Source organism: Delphinus delphis, chromosome 21, assembly GCF_949987515.2.
Source record: "Delphinus delphis chromosome 21, mDelDel1.2, whole genome shotgun sequence".
In the NCBI taxonomy this organism is placed as follows: Eukaryota; Metazoa; Chordata; class Mammalia; order Artiodactyla; family Delphinidae; genus Delphinus; species Delphinus delphis.
The window spans coordinates 11959201-11975048 of record NC_082703.1 but is presented as its reverse complement, the minus strand read 5'-3'; the positions used below and the strand labels follow the sequence as shown (position 1 = coordinate 11975048).

Genomic DNA, 15848 nt, shown 5'->3' with positions numbered 1-15848 from the left:
CTAGAGAAAGCCCGCGTGCAGCAACGAAGACTCAAGGCAGCCAAAAATAAACAAATAAAAAATAAAATTAAAAAAGAAAAAAGAAAATATAGAGATGTAGTCCTTAAGCTGGAGTGGACAGAAAAAAAGGAAAGGTGGATCCCTATACCTCCTTATACTGAAATAAAACAAAATTCATTAAAAAATAAAGCCATAAAAATACTGGAAGAAAACATGGAGGGATAGTTTTATAATCCTGGGGATAGGAAAGTACTTTTTTTTTTTTTTTTGCGGTACGCGGGTCTCTCACTGTTGTGGCCTCTCCCGCTGCGGAGCACAGGCTCCAGACACGCAGGCTCAGCGGCCATGGCTCACGGGCCCAGCTGCTCCGCGGCATGTGGGATCTTCCCGGACCGGGGCACGAACCCACGTCCCCTGCATCGGCAAGCGGACTCTCAACCACTGCGCCACCAGGGAAGCCCTAGGAAAATACTTTTTAAGCATGGATGGAAGTCAGAAAACCAAAAATGAGAAATGATTTCAATTACATACACATTAAATATTTTAATAGGTCAAACCCATGGTAAAACTTAGAAAAATAAACTGGTGAAAAGAATATTCTGAATGAGACAAACTTAGTACATAATTACACATATATTGGAATACATAAAGAATATACAGATATCTTCAAACGATTAATAAAAAGACTATGCAATAGATAGTTGGGCAAAGTACTTAAACAAGAAAATCACAGGTTAAGTAAAAACTGTCAACAAACACAAAAAGACGTCCAACCCCACTAAATACACAAGAAGATTCATATTAAAAAACCTTTTAGATGGCAAAGATTCTGAAGGATAAGTAATTGCCCTTTTCAAGATAAAAACACTCAACAAACTAGGAATAGAAGGGAACTTCCTCAACAGGGTAAACGACATAAAAAAACCCCACAGCTAACATCATATTTACTGGGGAAAGATGAACACTTTCCCCCGAGGTTCAGGAACAAGCTATATACCTAAGAGCAAAGAAAACACATGTCTACACCAAAACTTGTTCAAGAACTCTCTTAGCATAATTATTCATAATTGCCAAAAGGTGGAAGTGACCCACATGGTCAACTGATGAATGGATAAACACAACGTAATGTATCCATGTAACAGAATATTTTTCCATAAAAAGGAATGAGGTACTGATACATGCTGCAACATGCAAGAAGCCTGAAAACACTGTTAAGTGAAAGTCACCAGTCATGAAAGGCTACTATTTATGACTTCACTTAATGAAATGGCCAGGCCAGGATAGGATCATATATAGAGACAGAAAGCAGATTAGTGACTGTGTAGGGGTCGTGGGGGGCTTAGGGGAAAAGGGACAGGAGAGCTTTCAATGGGTAAAGAGTCTCTTTTTTTGAGGTGATAATGATAACATATCACACTCACTAGGCTGGCAGAAACATTTTTTAAATTTAGTTTTTATTTTATACTAGAGTATAGTTGATTTACAATATTGTGTTAGTTTCAGGTGTACAGCAAAGTGATTCAGTTATACATATAAATATATCCGTTCTTTTTCAGATTCTTTTCCCACATAGGTTATCACAGAATACCGAGTAGAGCTCCCTGTGCTATACAGTAGGTCCTTGTTTATTATCTATTTTATATATAGTAGTCTGTATATGTTAATCCCAAACTCCTAACTTATCCCTCCCCCTTACCTTTCCCCTTTGGTAATCATACAGTTGTTTTTGAAGTCTGTGAGTCTGGCAGAAACATTTTTTTAAAAGTATATGGGGCTTCCCCGGTGGCACAGTGGTTAAGAATCAGCCTGTCAATGCAGGGGACACGGGTTTGAGCCCTGGTCTGGGAAGATCCCACATGCCGCGGAGCAGCTAAGACCATGCGCCACAACTACTGAGCCTGCGCTCTAGAGCCCGAGAGCCACAACTACTGAGCCCGTGTGCCACAATTACTGAAGCCTGTGTGCCTAGAGCCCATGCTCTGCAACAAGAGAAGCCACCGCAAATGAGAAGTCCGTGCATCGCAATGAAGAGTAGCCCCCGCTCACCGCAACTAGAGAAAGCCCACCTGCAGCAACAAAGACCCAATGCAACCAAAAATAATAAATAAATAAATTTATTTTTTTAAAAAAAGAAGTATATGTACTGGCAATAATGCAGAGTAATTAGGTAACCTGACACAACCACTTTTGAAAACTGTTTGACATTGTCTTTGGATTAAGTTGCACATTCCTGATGTAGATGTATACGCTATAGAAAAACTCTTGCACATATGCACTGAGATGCGTACATGAACATTTAAAACAGCAATATTTGGAATATGAAGAAAACTACAAAATGTCAAAACATCCCCAGAGGAATAGTGTATAGTCACAAAATTGAATAATATGGTGTGTGTGTGTGTGTGTGTGTGTGTGTGTGTATGTGTGTATACAAATATATGAGTGAAAATGAAGAAACTACAGTTATACATATCAGCGTGGAAGAATCACACAAACATAACACTGAGCAAAAGAAATAACAAAAATAGCTGCAATGGGCTTCCCTGGTGGCGCAGTGGTTGAGAGTCCACCTGCCGATGCAGGGGACACGGGTTTGTGCCCCGGTCTGGGAAGATCCCACATGCCGCGGAGCGGCTGGGCCCATGAGCCATGGCCACTGAGCCTGCGCGTCCGGAGCCTGTGCTCCGCAACGGGAGAGGCCACAACAGTGAGAGGCCCGCGTACCACAAAAAAAAAAAAAAAAAAAAAAATAGCTGCAATGTAATTCTAGATATATAAAATCGAAAATAGGTAAAGCACAACTATTTTGCTTAGATATTCATAATGTATTAGAAAATCATATTCAGAAGTTGTAAGACCAGCACAAATGCTACTGAAGTAGAAAAATATATGTATCTTACCAGCCCTTTTAGGAAATCCTGTTGAGAGGAGTCTCAAAGATGTCATAAGGTGTCCTTTGTCTACTTTTTGACCAATAAATTTTACTGTTACTATTGCATATGGAAGACACTGCCTAGGTTTATCTACTGGCTTTGAAAGATCATCATATTCATAGAAGTATACCTAAAAGATAAAGAAGGAAGAGAACATTTTTATGCCGATTAATTTTTGCAGACTTGAATAAGCTCCTATTTAAAAAAATCTAGATAACTGCATGTTGGTATTTATTAATCAGCTTCCATACGGCCCCACTCTCCCTGGCTTCTTCAACCCTAGTTTTCCTGAAAAGGAATTTTTTTCCCCACAGCATATTATTTCCTTGATAGGCTTCCAATATCAGCAGAAACAGACACAATCTGTTTTTAAATAAAAAAGTATTTTTTCATTAAAACTTCAATGTTTTGCATATGCTGGGAACCACTATATTTTATTTGGGAGGAAAAGTCAATTAGAAAAATAACAATAGCTTAATACATCTTACATGTGGGAGCATATATATATTTCTAAAATATTTATCCTCATTTAATCATATATATGATTATATATAGTATGTATTACGTAATTTAATCTTCTATAAAAGATTAAAGGTCTACTAAGTATCTCAGTAACATATGACAGAAAATTACTGTGTAGTAATTAGTCTACCATGTAATGACTAATACATAAGCCTTTTCTCCTTTTGTGAAGATCAATAACATTTCAAAGTAGTCTTGTTTGTTTTGCAAGTTAGGAATTAATCTATGAAACATCTAAATAAAAGCAGCCACTGTACTTAGAACGAAGTTAAATGTAAATCTGGAAGCTTCTTTATTAATGTTCTGAGATCACAAATATTAAAACAGCTTTTACTATCTATTTATTTAGGTCATATTATGGTGAATGAAGTAAGAGATTTCCATTTAATATTTTGGGCAGTTGTTTTAAGGCTTGTATCATACAGTGTGAGGCATGTGACTTTCAAGTTGTCAAATGAACCGAAAAGTTAACATACTGCTGAACTGTAGGCTTGTAGTTCAATGGTATCTTTCAAAGAGGGGACACTTCTTGACATATGGCAGTCAAAGTTAGGAGAAGGATCCAAAGAAACTTTGTTTTTATCCACTGAAGGCTGAATTTTCTTCACTTTTCCAAAAAGAACCTGGAAAAAAAAAGACAAAAAGAAGTTAAATAAAAATATACCAAAACACTTTAAACTCTCATACTAGGAAAGTAAAGCTAGCTTCTTTTTTAAGGAAAGAAATTTGAATGGAGAGATAATCCATGTCCCAGATGAATGGCATGACTTATTGTAATTATGTCAATTCCCCCTTAAATTAAACTCAAAGACTATAGTAGTTCCAATAAAAATTTCAGAAAATCCATTTGTAGAAATGAGTTTTAGTTTAAAAACTTCCCTGGAAGACTAAACAAGAATAACATATAAAATTTTGGAAACAATTTTTTGAAAAAAATTTGGGTCAGAAATAGAAAATCATGGAACAGGAAAGGTGACATGCACTTCCAGATATTACATACTTTTTAAAAGAACGGTACTACCACAAAAAAGGCAGAGAGGGGAAAAAAGCTGCACAAAATAAAAAGCCCAGATAAGTCCAAGCATCTATAAAAACATAATATGATATTAAAAGCATCATTTGAAATAAATGAAGCAAAACCAGATTATTCAATAAATGGTGTGGACTTGAAAAAGATTAAATTCCTCTCAACCTATAAACCAAAATAAATACTAAACAAGGTAAACATTTAAGTAATATAAACACTGTAGAAAGAAATACAAGCAAATATCTAACCTCCAAGTGAGGATTCTTTTCTAAGCATATTGCCAAAAAACCATGAACTAAAAACAAATTTCACTGTGAAATATTCCAAAACTTCTGTACACCGAAAACAAATGAGTATAAAAATTTTAAAAACCATGAACTAATTAAGTGATAAAAGGTGGGGAAAAAGTGCAATTAATATGAAAACAACCACAAATTTTATTTAAGTCAGCAATTCTATAACTTTTATTTTTTAATATGCTAATAATTCATTCAAAATTGAAAACAATACTAAATGTAATGTGGTACCCTGTACTTGGATACTGGAAGAGAAAAAAACATTAGTGGAAAAACTGGCAAAAGCTGCAGTCTGTATTAAATAGTACTGTACCAATGTTAGTTTCTTTTCATTTTATTTTATTATTTTTTAAAAATTGAGATATAATTGACATACACACTGTTAGTTTCAGTTTCTTAGTTTTAACAGAGGTGTTATAGTTATATGAAATGTTAACATTAGGGGAAGCTGGCTAAATTGTATACAGGACCTTTCTGTACTACCTTCATAATTTTTCTGTAAATTTCAATTTATTACAAAATAAAATGTTTATTTAAAAAAGAAAACAATAAGTGATAAAACATTATACACAGAAAAGCCTAGCTCTCAACATTCACTTTAATGAATTGATAATGCTTATGAATCAACTAGAAACAAAGAAACAAAAAACCAAGAAACTAGCAAAGGATATTAATAGGCAGTTCACTAAATACTGTCAATGAATATACGCAGAATGTTAAGCTCAGCAATAACTATGAAAAAGAATAAAAAACTGAACCAACAATGAGAAACTATCACATTATGACTGGCAAATATCTTTTAAAAAATATAATACACAGAGTTAGTGATGATGTGAGATAACAGACATCCCCCACAGGCTGTGGAAAGGAATGTCAATTAGTACCACCTTTCTCAGGACAACTGGGCATTTCACATCGAAAGCTGTGAAAGTGTACACATACCTCTGACTCCTAATTTGACACATAGGAATTAATCAATTAATTCTCAGCAAATAATCACAGGTGTGTGTAAAATGTACCTACATGAATAATCAAAGTAGTATTTAAAAGTACAAAAATAAGAAAACCAAGTAATTTATATTCCAACATTAAAAAATGTGTTGCACAAATTTATGGTAGAGTTGTACAGTGGAATTCTATGTAGTCGCTCAAAAGGATACTACAGAAGAATATTTATTTAATGACATGGAAAATGTTGATTTTATCATCAATGAAAAAAGCAAGTTACATAATATATAAAGAATGTATTTTGGGGCTTCCCTGGTGGCACAGTGGTTGAGAGTCCGCTGGCCGATGCAGGGGACACGGGTTCGTGCCCCGGTCTGGGAAGATCCCACGTGCCGCGGAGCGGCTGGGCCCGTGAGCCATGGCTGCTGAGCCTGTGCGTCCGGAGCCTGTGCTCCGCAATGGAAGAGGCCACAACAGTGAGAGGCCCGCGTACCTCAAAAAAAAAAAAAAAAAAAAAAAAAAGAATGTATTTTAATGACAATTATACAATGCATATCCATATATATGAGCAGAAGACTAAGTATTAGGTATACAAAAAAATTGTGTCATTATTAATGGGCTTTTTGGAGCTTCTTAGTATGCTCTAAATTTTCTAAAATCAGCATGTATTATTTTTTTTAATATAAAAATAAAAATAAATTATGATTTATGAATTTGATAATACCTGAGGTCTAAAAATAATTAAATTATACCAAATGAACCGCTGGTTTTATGTGAATGTACATACATCCTAAATTACACAACTGAGAATCCTGCCTACTTACTGTGATTTTAGTAGTCCTGGCAAAGTTGCAATTAACAAAAAAGTATATCTTAACCAGTTTGTCTGTTGATGCTTACAATTCGACTGTAAGATTTTTTTTTCAATTTTGCGTAATTTTAGACTTTAAGAAAAGTTGCAAAACAGTTCAGAGATCCCATATATCTCTACCCTGTTTTTCCTAATGTTAACATCTTATATAAGCATGGCAAAATTATCAAAACAAAGAAAATATTGTACTACACTATTAAGTAAAATAAACAGTAAGAGTGTAGCAACTCTAGCTTAAGTCAGAATTATTAATACCAATGTCTTGAGGAAAGACACTTAGAACACTCTGGTATTAATTATAGTCTGAACAAAAGAGAGAAAGATAAGAAGGTCAATTAGGAGAGAAAAAATATACATTAGGAAAACCAATATGGTAAAGGCTGCCTTTGTTTACTTGAAGACTTTTATGCTGCACACCCACTGGAGTCAAAAATAGGGGAGGGCTTCCCTAGTGGCACAGTGGTTGAGGGTCCACCTGCCGATGCAGGGGACACGGGTTCGTGCCCGGGTCCGGGAAGATCCCACATGCCGCGGAGCGGCTGGGCCCATGAGCCATGGCCACTGAGCCTGCGCGTCCGGAGCCTGTGCTCCGCAATGGAAGAGGCCACAACAGTGAGAGGCCCGCGTACAGCAAAAAAACAAACAAAAAAAAAAAAGGGGGAAAATTTCAAATGATGATGATGATAGTAATAAATAATTAATATTTATTTTATACAATGCAACTTTAAAACATTAATAATTCATATTGAAAGTAAAATACAAAAAAAAAGAAAGTAAAATACATTTAGGTCAATTTAAAGCAAACTGAATATAATATTTAGTATTTGTTTTGTGCTACCAACCTTAAAAATTATAATACTTTCTACAGTAATGCTTCTACTGTGAGCAAAATTCAAGGCCACATCAACATGTCTAAATATATAAATTCCAAGAAGAGGGTTGCCTAGTATCTTCAATGTAGATGTTCTGGTACTTATTCCATTCTGATATATCTCAGCCACATCACTCTGAGGAAGTGCTAAAAAGCAGAAATGTTCTTCAAGTTCTCTGCCATGTCTTCCACTCCCACGCATCTCTGACCTAAAGCAAACAGCGTGTAATTAAATGAGAACATCAACAGAATTTTCAAGGAGAAGATGAATACTTGAGCTAGCTTGCTACAGTTATGGTAACTATCCTATGGTAACAAGTTAGGCTGAAAAATCATGTAAGGAAAGAATTCAGGAAATATTTCAATAACTACTTGTGTAGGCCAATGGAAATAAGGGCTAACATTTCCTGAATGCTAATGTCCCCAGCACTGTTAAGACTTAACTGTTTCATGCATTTTGTCATTTTGTTCTCAAATCCCCAAGAATTGAATTACTGCTATTACTATTACTTATTGTCATTGTTACACACATTTTTAAAATGAGAAATATGAGGTTCAGAGGGTTAAAACTTGCCAAAATAGTAAAGTGACAAGAGTCGGAAATATATATGACAATTCTTGTCCATTAAGTTCTGGAGCTAAAGTTCTTATTTGTGTTACAGAGGGAAGGACATGCGTTTCTTAAATATACACAGAGAGGGACACATAGACAATACACTTATACATGGTCAATTATTAGGGCCATTCTCTATTCTCCAGGGATCTAGGTCACAACTGGGAGAAGCAAGCTAGAATTTGATTACAGGCTCCTATCTTGGCACTATGAAAATTATAAATCATTCTCAGAAAAGGTTATAATCTAAAAGTACAGACACTGTTGAACTTTTACCCACATTCCATGAGAATCACTGAAACATATAAAACACCTATCCTTCTCCTCCAATTGGTGCACCAGGGAAGGGAGTTCTACATGGCCTGCTCAGGAGCAGCAGCAGCGGCAGCAACTGCCACAGCAGGTGATAAGGACAGAGAGGTTCAATCACTGTGACACAAGTGTGATTCCAAAAGATTATCAGCAATGGAGAAGCTACAGAACCGAGAAAGTAATGTGCATACCACAAAAGGAAAACTGCTCTTGAAAACCACATGCTACCTATATTTGTTATTTCCTGGAACACCACTCAAAGAATTTGTAAGTATACTATGCACATTAGTGTATTAATATTTATTTGCAAAAATAATTCACCTTTACAGTAGACAGGCCCATGGCAACAAAACACATGGCAACAATAACAAGCAAGACTAACCGATGAGATCATGACCATTTCTCTCAGTTCTGGAAATGTCAGCCTTAACTTTCAACTCCACCGTCATCATTTCCTGCTCTTGTTTTTAGCTTGACGTTAGACTCTATAAACCACTAAGATCTCCATGTTGATTGTTAAGGTTTAATTCTCACAGAAGAATTACAATACTTTTTTCTGTTTTCCTAATTTCTCATGTGGTTTTTCTTGGGATCTGGAAGGACTCCCACAACAAAAGCACAAAGCATGAGAGGGAGGGAGGAAATCAAAATATATTGTTGTAAGGTTCTTACAGCACATGTGAATCACATTATGTGAAGGCGTATTGTGATAAAGATGTATACAGGCATACCTTGTTTTATTGTACTTCACTGCATTGGGCTTCGCAGATATTGCATTTTTTATGAACTGAAGGTTTGTAGCAACCTTGCGTCAAGTAAGCCTATTGGCACCATTTTTCCAACAGCATTTGTTCACTTTGTGTCCCTGTGTCACATCTGGGTAATACTCGCAGTATTTCAAACTTTTTCATTATTATTATATTTGTTATGGTGATCTGTGATATTTGATGTTACTACTATGATTCACTGAAGGCTCAGATGATGGTTAGTATTTTTTAGCAATAATGCATTTTTAAATTAAGGTGTGTACATTGTTTTTTTAATGCTATTGCACACTTACACTATAATGTAAACATAACTTTATATGCACTGGGAAGCCAAAAAAATTGTGTGAATCTCTTTATTGTGGTCTGGAACTGAAGCTGTGATACCTCCAAGGTATGCCTGTAAAGTAAACCCTAGAGCAGTGGTGCCGTTGACATTCTGGACCAAATAATTCTTTGTATTACCTAGTCATCTTATTGGCTGAACATTATATCCTGTTAATGGACTGAGTAGAATGAAAAAAATACAACTTAATAAAGATCCAATCCAGGGCTCCAAAAACCTTTATAAATTCAAGTAGAAAATATTCCCTGAAGGTTTGTGTTAGTAATAATACTGTTAAAAACTTTGTACTTTTCAATGTATATTCAGAATTACACTTGAAAAAAATTTAGGACTAAATATGATTTACATAATCAAAATTACCAATTAAAAATTAGCCTTTAGAACTATTTCTAGGTCTAAAAAGGTTTGTAAAGGGTTGACTTTCAAAGTTATTCAGACACTAGGATCTATGTTAACTTGTGAAATGACAGCGGCTCTGAGTTTCAACAATTCCATTTCAGAGACGATAGGTAAAATGAATCCAAATAGTCTTTTGTCTTTTTTTTTTTTTTTTTGGCCGTGCCACCGTGCGTGCCTTACAGGATCTTAGTTCCCCGACCAGGGACTGAACCTGCACCCTCGGCAGTGAAAGCACAAAGTCCTAACCACTGGACTGCCAGGGAATTCCTGTACACAGAGTATTTTCAATAAATATACAGTTGGCTCTCTGCATCGGTTGGTTCTGCATCCATGGATTCAACCAACCACGGACTGCAAACAACTTACAATCCATGACTGGTTGAATCTGAGGATGCAGAACTCGTGGATATGGAGAACCAACTATGGGACCTGAGCATCTGCAGATTTTGGTATTTGGGGCAGGTCCTGGAACCAATCTCCCATGGGTACCAAGGAACAACTGTAAAAGACTTAGATAAAACTCATATTGATGAGAAGTTATATAAGTTAGCAAAGCACAATGAATGAGTGGTAGAGCTGTGCACTTACACCTGTCACCAACCTAAATTCCCATGTGTGCACCATGGCAAGACTCTGCTGATAACCAAGGCCCTACAGCAGCATGTAGGCCCACATCCAGCCCTGTCTTCTGTCACTGGCCTGCACCACTAGGCTCACCTGCAGCTAGCCCTTCCACAGTGATGGATACCCCTGGCCCCCATCAGGCCTCCACAGCTACATGTCCATGGCAAGATCCAGCAGTCATAGTAATGCACACCAACAGCCAGGACCACACCAAAGCTGTCAGTGCACCTGCCATCGGCACTTGCCTTGATATCTGCCCTGGCCCCCATTGCTACATGTGTGTTTATTTGATTTCTTTTTAATCACAGATTTCTAAGTATTTAATCACATTTTGAGATAATCGTTTAGTTACAGTAAATGCTTTTTGCTTCCATTTTCCTTTCTTTATTTTATTCACTGTAAGTTATCTTATTGTGCCCAAGAGAGTATAACTTTAAAATGAGTTAACATGTTACATTTTCCTTTCTAACATGAAATTTAATTATATTGCATTTAATTCACGTAAGTGTTCATCTAACAAGTGGATTCTTAGATATTTTTTGAGTTACTAAGAAACAGAACTTCTCTTTCCCTTTCCTTTTGCTCCTCTTCTTCCTTATTCCTCTTTTTTCTCAAGTAAATTCCTCAGCATCGTCTTCTGCTCGCAGATTCACAAAGCTGAGTCCACTAGAGCTGGAAGAGGCTGTAATGATCCTCCTGTCCATGAGTTCCTGACCTGGGGTTCACTTACACAGGAAAAGTCCCAGGTTGGCTATTGTGGGGGAGCCCAAAAACCTTAAAATTCTGTGCAAAGCTCTGTGTTGATGTGCACTTCCCTGGGAAGAGGGGCTATAGCTTCATCAAATTCTCAGAGGGGTCCCTGACCCCAAAGGTTAAATAAGTATCACTGATGAGAAAAACAATGGCCAAGATGTCAAAATAGCTCATCCAGGATCACATAACTATGTAGTGGCAGAACCAGGAGTAGAATTTGGTCTCTGGCTTCTAGTACAAGGCTTTTTCTGCTACACTAAGAAAGCGGGCCTAGCTTCAATTTTTATGGGGTTGTTGATATACAGTTTATGTCTTCTTTTTTAAAAATTTTTCTTTCTTTTTTAAAAAATTTTTATCGGAAACAACCTAAATGTCCATCAATAGAGGAATGCATAAAGAAGATGTGGTACAGATACACATGGAATATCACTCAGCTGTAAAAAGGAACGAAACTGGGTCATTTGTAGAGACGTGGATGGACCTAGAGATTGTCATACAGAGTGAAGGGAGTCAGAAAGAGAAAAACAAGTATCGTATATTTGTGGAATATACGATAATGCATATATGTGGAATCTGAAAATATTGGTATAGACGACCTTATTTACAAAGCAGAAATAGAGACACAGATGTAGTGAACAAACATATGGATACCAAGGGGGAAGGAGGGGGTGGGATGAATTGGGAGATTGGGATTGACATATATACACTATTGACACTATGCATAAAATAGATAACTAATGAGGACCTACAGTATAGCACAGGGAACTCTACTCAATGCTCTGTGGTGACCTAAATGAGAAGGAAATCCAAAAAAGAGGGGATATATGTACATATATAGCTGATTCATTTTGCTGTACAGGAGAAACTAACACAACATTGTAAAGCAACTATACATGTGTGTTTATAACCAGCCCTGTCACAACTCAGGCACCTGCAACTGGCCCGCACAGCCGAGTGTGTGCATACAAACCAGCTTGGGCCACTACTGCTGCTTACTCTGGTCCTCTCCCTAGTTTATGGACCTGGAGGTGCTGCTGAGAACCCCAACAGCCATTGTAACCTCTGCAGACCCCTGGCAGTGCTTGCCAAAGACCACACAAATTGTCGATGTTGTGGATCCCAATGGCCTGATCTACTGAGTTACACCACAATCCCCAAGACATGTAGCCACCACATGCCCCTCCACTTGGCACCTCCAGCACTAACCCAGGGTCACAGCACTCTCCGGCATGTCCCCACCCCAGGTGGAAGTCTTTTCTTAGCAAAGTCAGTCCATAAAGTCTCTTCTTTAAATGTGCAGACACCTATGCAAGGCTAAAGGACCATGAAGAATCAGGGAAACGTGATTCCACCAAAGAAATACAGTAAACCTCCAGTAAATGGCCCCCCAAAACTGGAGATACAGGATTTGCTACATACAGTTATGTAGGTCATAAGTCTGACATGGGTCTCATGGGTCTAAAATCAAGGTGTCATATAGACTGCGTTTCTTTCTTAGGCTCTAGGGGAGGATCTCTTTCCTTGTTGGCAGAATTCAATCACCTGCAGTTGGAGGACTGAGATCCCACTTCCTTGTTGGCTGTTAGCCAAAAGCGATCCCCAAATTCCAGACAATACCTGCGTTCATAACACCTTTCCTGCATCCTTAAAGCCAGCAAAGGCAAGCTGAATCCCTCTCATACTTTTCTTTCTTCCTTCAGTCTCTCACTCTTCTGTCTTCCTCTTAAGTTTTTATGATTAAGAGCTCACATCATTAAATTGGGCCCACCCAGATTACCCAAAATAATCACCCAAACTCAAGGTCTGTGACCTCAATCACATTTGCAAAGTCCTTTTTGGTAGGTTAAAGGTTGTGGGGATCAGAGTGTGGGCATCTTTGGGGGAGCATTATGCTGGCTACCACAGGAAGAATCTGACCTTATTTAGTCCCTCAACAATATTAGGAACTCAAGTTTCTTTTCCTTGACTCTCTACACTGATGTCCATAGCTTTATCTTTATCTCTGCCTGGCTCCTCTTGTGGTCATAAGAGAGCTGCCAGCAGCAACTAGGCCTACCTGCTCCCTTGCCCACAGACACCAATAGAGACAGTGACTTCACCTTCCCAGGATTTCTAAGAAAGCCTCATACCGTGTTATACTGAACCATATTGACTATGCTTGTACATCAGTAAACCAACAAAGGCAAGGGAAATGGGACAAAGAATAGTTTAGACTAATTACATGAGACAATCTAGAACTATTAGGGAGGCTGCAGTCTACTCGTTCGGTTCTCCTTTAGTCACACCCTTCTTCCAACACTTACACTTTCAAAAATGCTCATGCTCACACTGAGCAGGTCAATCCACCTCACAAAACGGGAACAATCCAGTCTCATCGAGTTACTGCATCTAACTTCAGATCAATGATGTGAGTAATACGCCTTCCCTTAAAGTGGGTCTGGAGGTAGACTCATATAGTCAACATCCATTTAGGCAGCATATGGTTACAAGGTTAAGTTACCTACACGAAAAATAAACCGGTGAAGAAAACGTAGGGTAACCACAATTAAATTTAGAGAAGTGAAGAATGACACAATGGTCAGTGTTAACTGGCCCTTAGCACAAAGTATATCCTTCTAGAAAGAAATAGCTAGGATTCTTGGCCCTCAAAATTCCAAAGGCTAGGAACCATAGCATAATCTTGTTTAGACAATGGTTGTCATTAGGAATTTCAGTCTCCTGGCAACAAGCCTCTGAGACCCTCCCATTTCCCAAGGCCCTGAATTTAGAATGGTCATTACCCACTGCATTACAATTTGAAACTATCCATTTCTTTCCCCAGACTGCATTTAAAATATATCTTTATTGCATTAAGTTGAGTAGTTCCATTTACCAGGTAGAAAATGCTTAAAAGGACGTATCTGGGAAAGGCTGAAGGCAACAGATTTGTGCCTCATACTTACTTCAGATTTGCCTCATACTTATCTCTTGTTAAATCTCCTTTCTTTCAAACCCATATTCACACTGACTTTGGAAAAGATGAATGCTTTACTTCAAGCTAATCTTGCAAAGCTGATCTGTAAAACTAGGCCATAAGTACAAAGGATTTTTTTTTTTAACCAAATCTGAATTTTAAAGGCCTCTTGGATCTAAGCAGGAAATGGGTAGGGCACTTCAACATCCTGAATTTTTTTTGTACAAGTTCCCCCCAAACCACAGCCTCATAAAATATATGGTCTGTGCCCCCACATATCATCCACTTCCCATTTAGGAACAGTGAGACATCCTTATTGCCCTCTTTCCAAGTTAAATCCATATCTTAGAATCTTCCACTAGCAAGTGGAAGTACCAAGTTCAACACCAGTACCAAGTTCAATACCAGTTTAAATGCTATTGACTTCAAGTATGGAAAACCATTCAAACTGGCTTAAAATTGAGTTAACTTCTTCTTTTTTTTTATACATTTATTTATTTACTTATTTTTGGCTGTGTTGGGTCTTCGTCGCTGCGTGCGGGCTTTCTCTAGTTGTGGAGAGCGGGGGCTACTCTTCGTTGCGGTGCACGGGCTTCTCATTGCAGTGCCTCCTCTTGTGGAGCACGGGCTCTAGGCTCATGGGCTTCAGCAGCTGTGGCACGCAGGCTCAGCAGCTGCGGCGCACGGGCTTAGTTGCTCCGCGGCATGTGGGATCTTCCCAGACCAGGGCTTGAACCCATGTCCCCTGCATTGGCAGGCAGATTCTTAACCACTGCGCCACCAGGGAAGTCCCGAGTTAACTTCTTACAACAAGAAATTCAGAAATCAGGCAGTCTTTATCAGTTGACCTATTCCACAGCTCCAGATGTTTTCAAGGATTCAGGCTTTTTCCATCTCTCTGTTTTGCTGTCATCACCTCAGAGGGTCATCCAACTGGTGTCGTCATTATTCCAAGAGTGCGGCCATCAACAGGTTGAGCAACATGCTTCCTTGTTCACAGCAGATTGGCTTCTCTTTTCCAGAGACGCCCCCCCCCCACCGCCCACAAGCCAATCTGTCCTCAGTGTGTCACTGGCCCAAACTGATTTAGTTCTGCACCCTCTCCCCAAACCAATCATTGATAAAAGTAGATGAAATTAAGCATGGACGGCTCAGTCCACTCACCTGGGGTAGAACGTAAACTGAGATGCCAAGTACAAATTTAACCACAGTGTCAAGATAGGTACTGACAATTTTTAAAATGATACCCTTTCACATAAATTTAAAATGTTTAAAGGTAAGTTATCTTAAAACAAAAAAGGGTCAAACTGATACAAATAGCACAATATACTTAAGAAGAAGTGAATTCAGTTCTCTTTTACCCATTAAGACCAGCTCAAGTTCTTAACTCTTCAGAACATCTCTCAAGACTCTTACGAAGAATACTCAATTCCTCATCTATGCACCTACCTCTTACTATAACGTTATTTTATATTTAGCTGTATGTCTTCTCCACTGGAATGTAAACTCTTTACGGCTGAGGAGAAAACATTCATTTTTCTCTGAGGGTATCAAATACAACATCTGACACAGTAGGCACTCAAATGCTCAATGAATGACTTAATACACAGATGTTT

At 38.0% G+C, this 15848-nt stretch overlaps 1 protein-coding gene across 1 annotated transcript in view; it reads right to left on the bottom strand.

Moving 5' to 3' along the window:
• The window catches only part of TEX15 (testis expressed 15, meiosis and synapsis associated), a 40770-nt gene that overhangs the window by 14154 nt on the left and 10768 nt on the right, over nucleotides 1-15848 (bottom strand). The window contains 3 exon segments of the mRNA XM_060001504.1: nucleotides 2901-3063; nucleotides 3932-4078; nucleotides 7440-7677. Of these exon segments, the coding sequence (XP_059857487.1) occupies nucleotides 2901-3063; nucleotides 3932-4078; nucleotides 7440-7677 (548 nt within the window).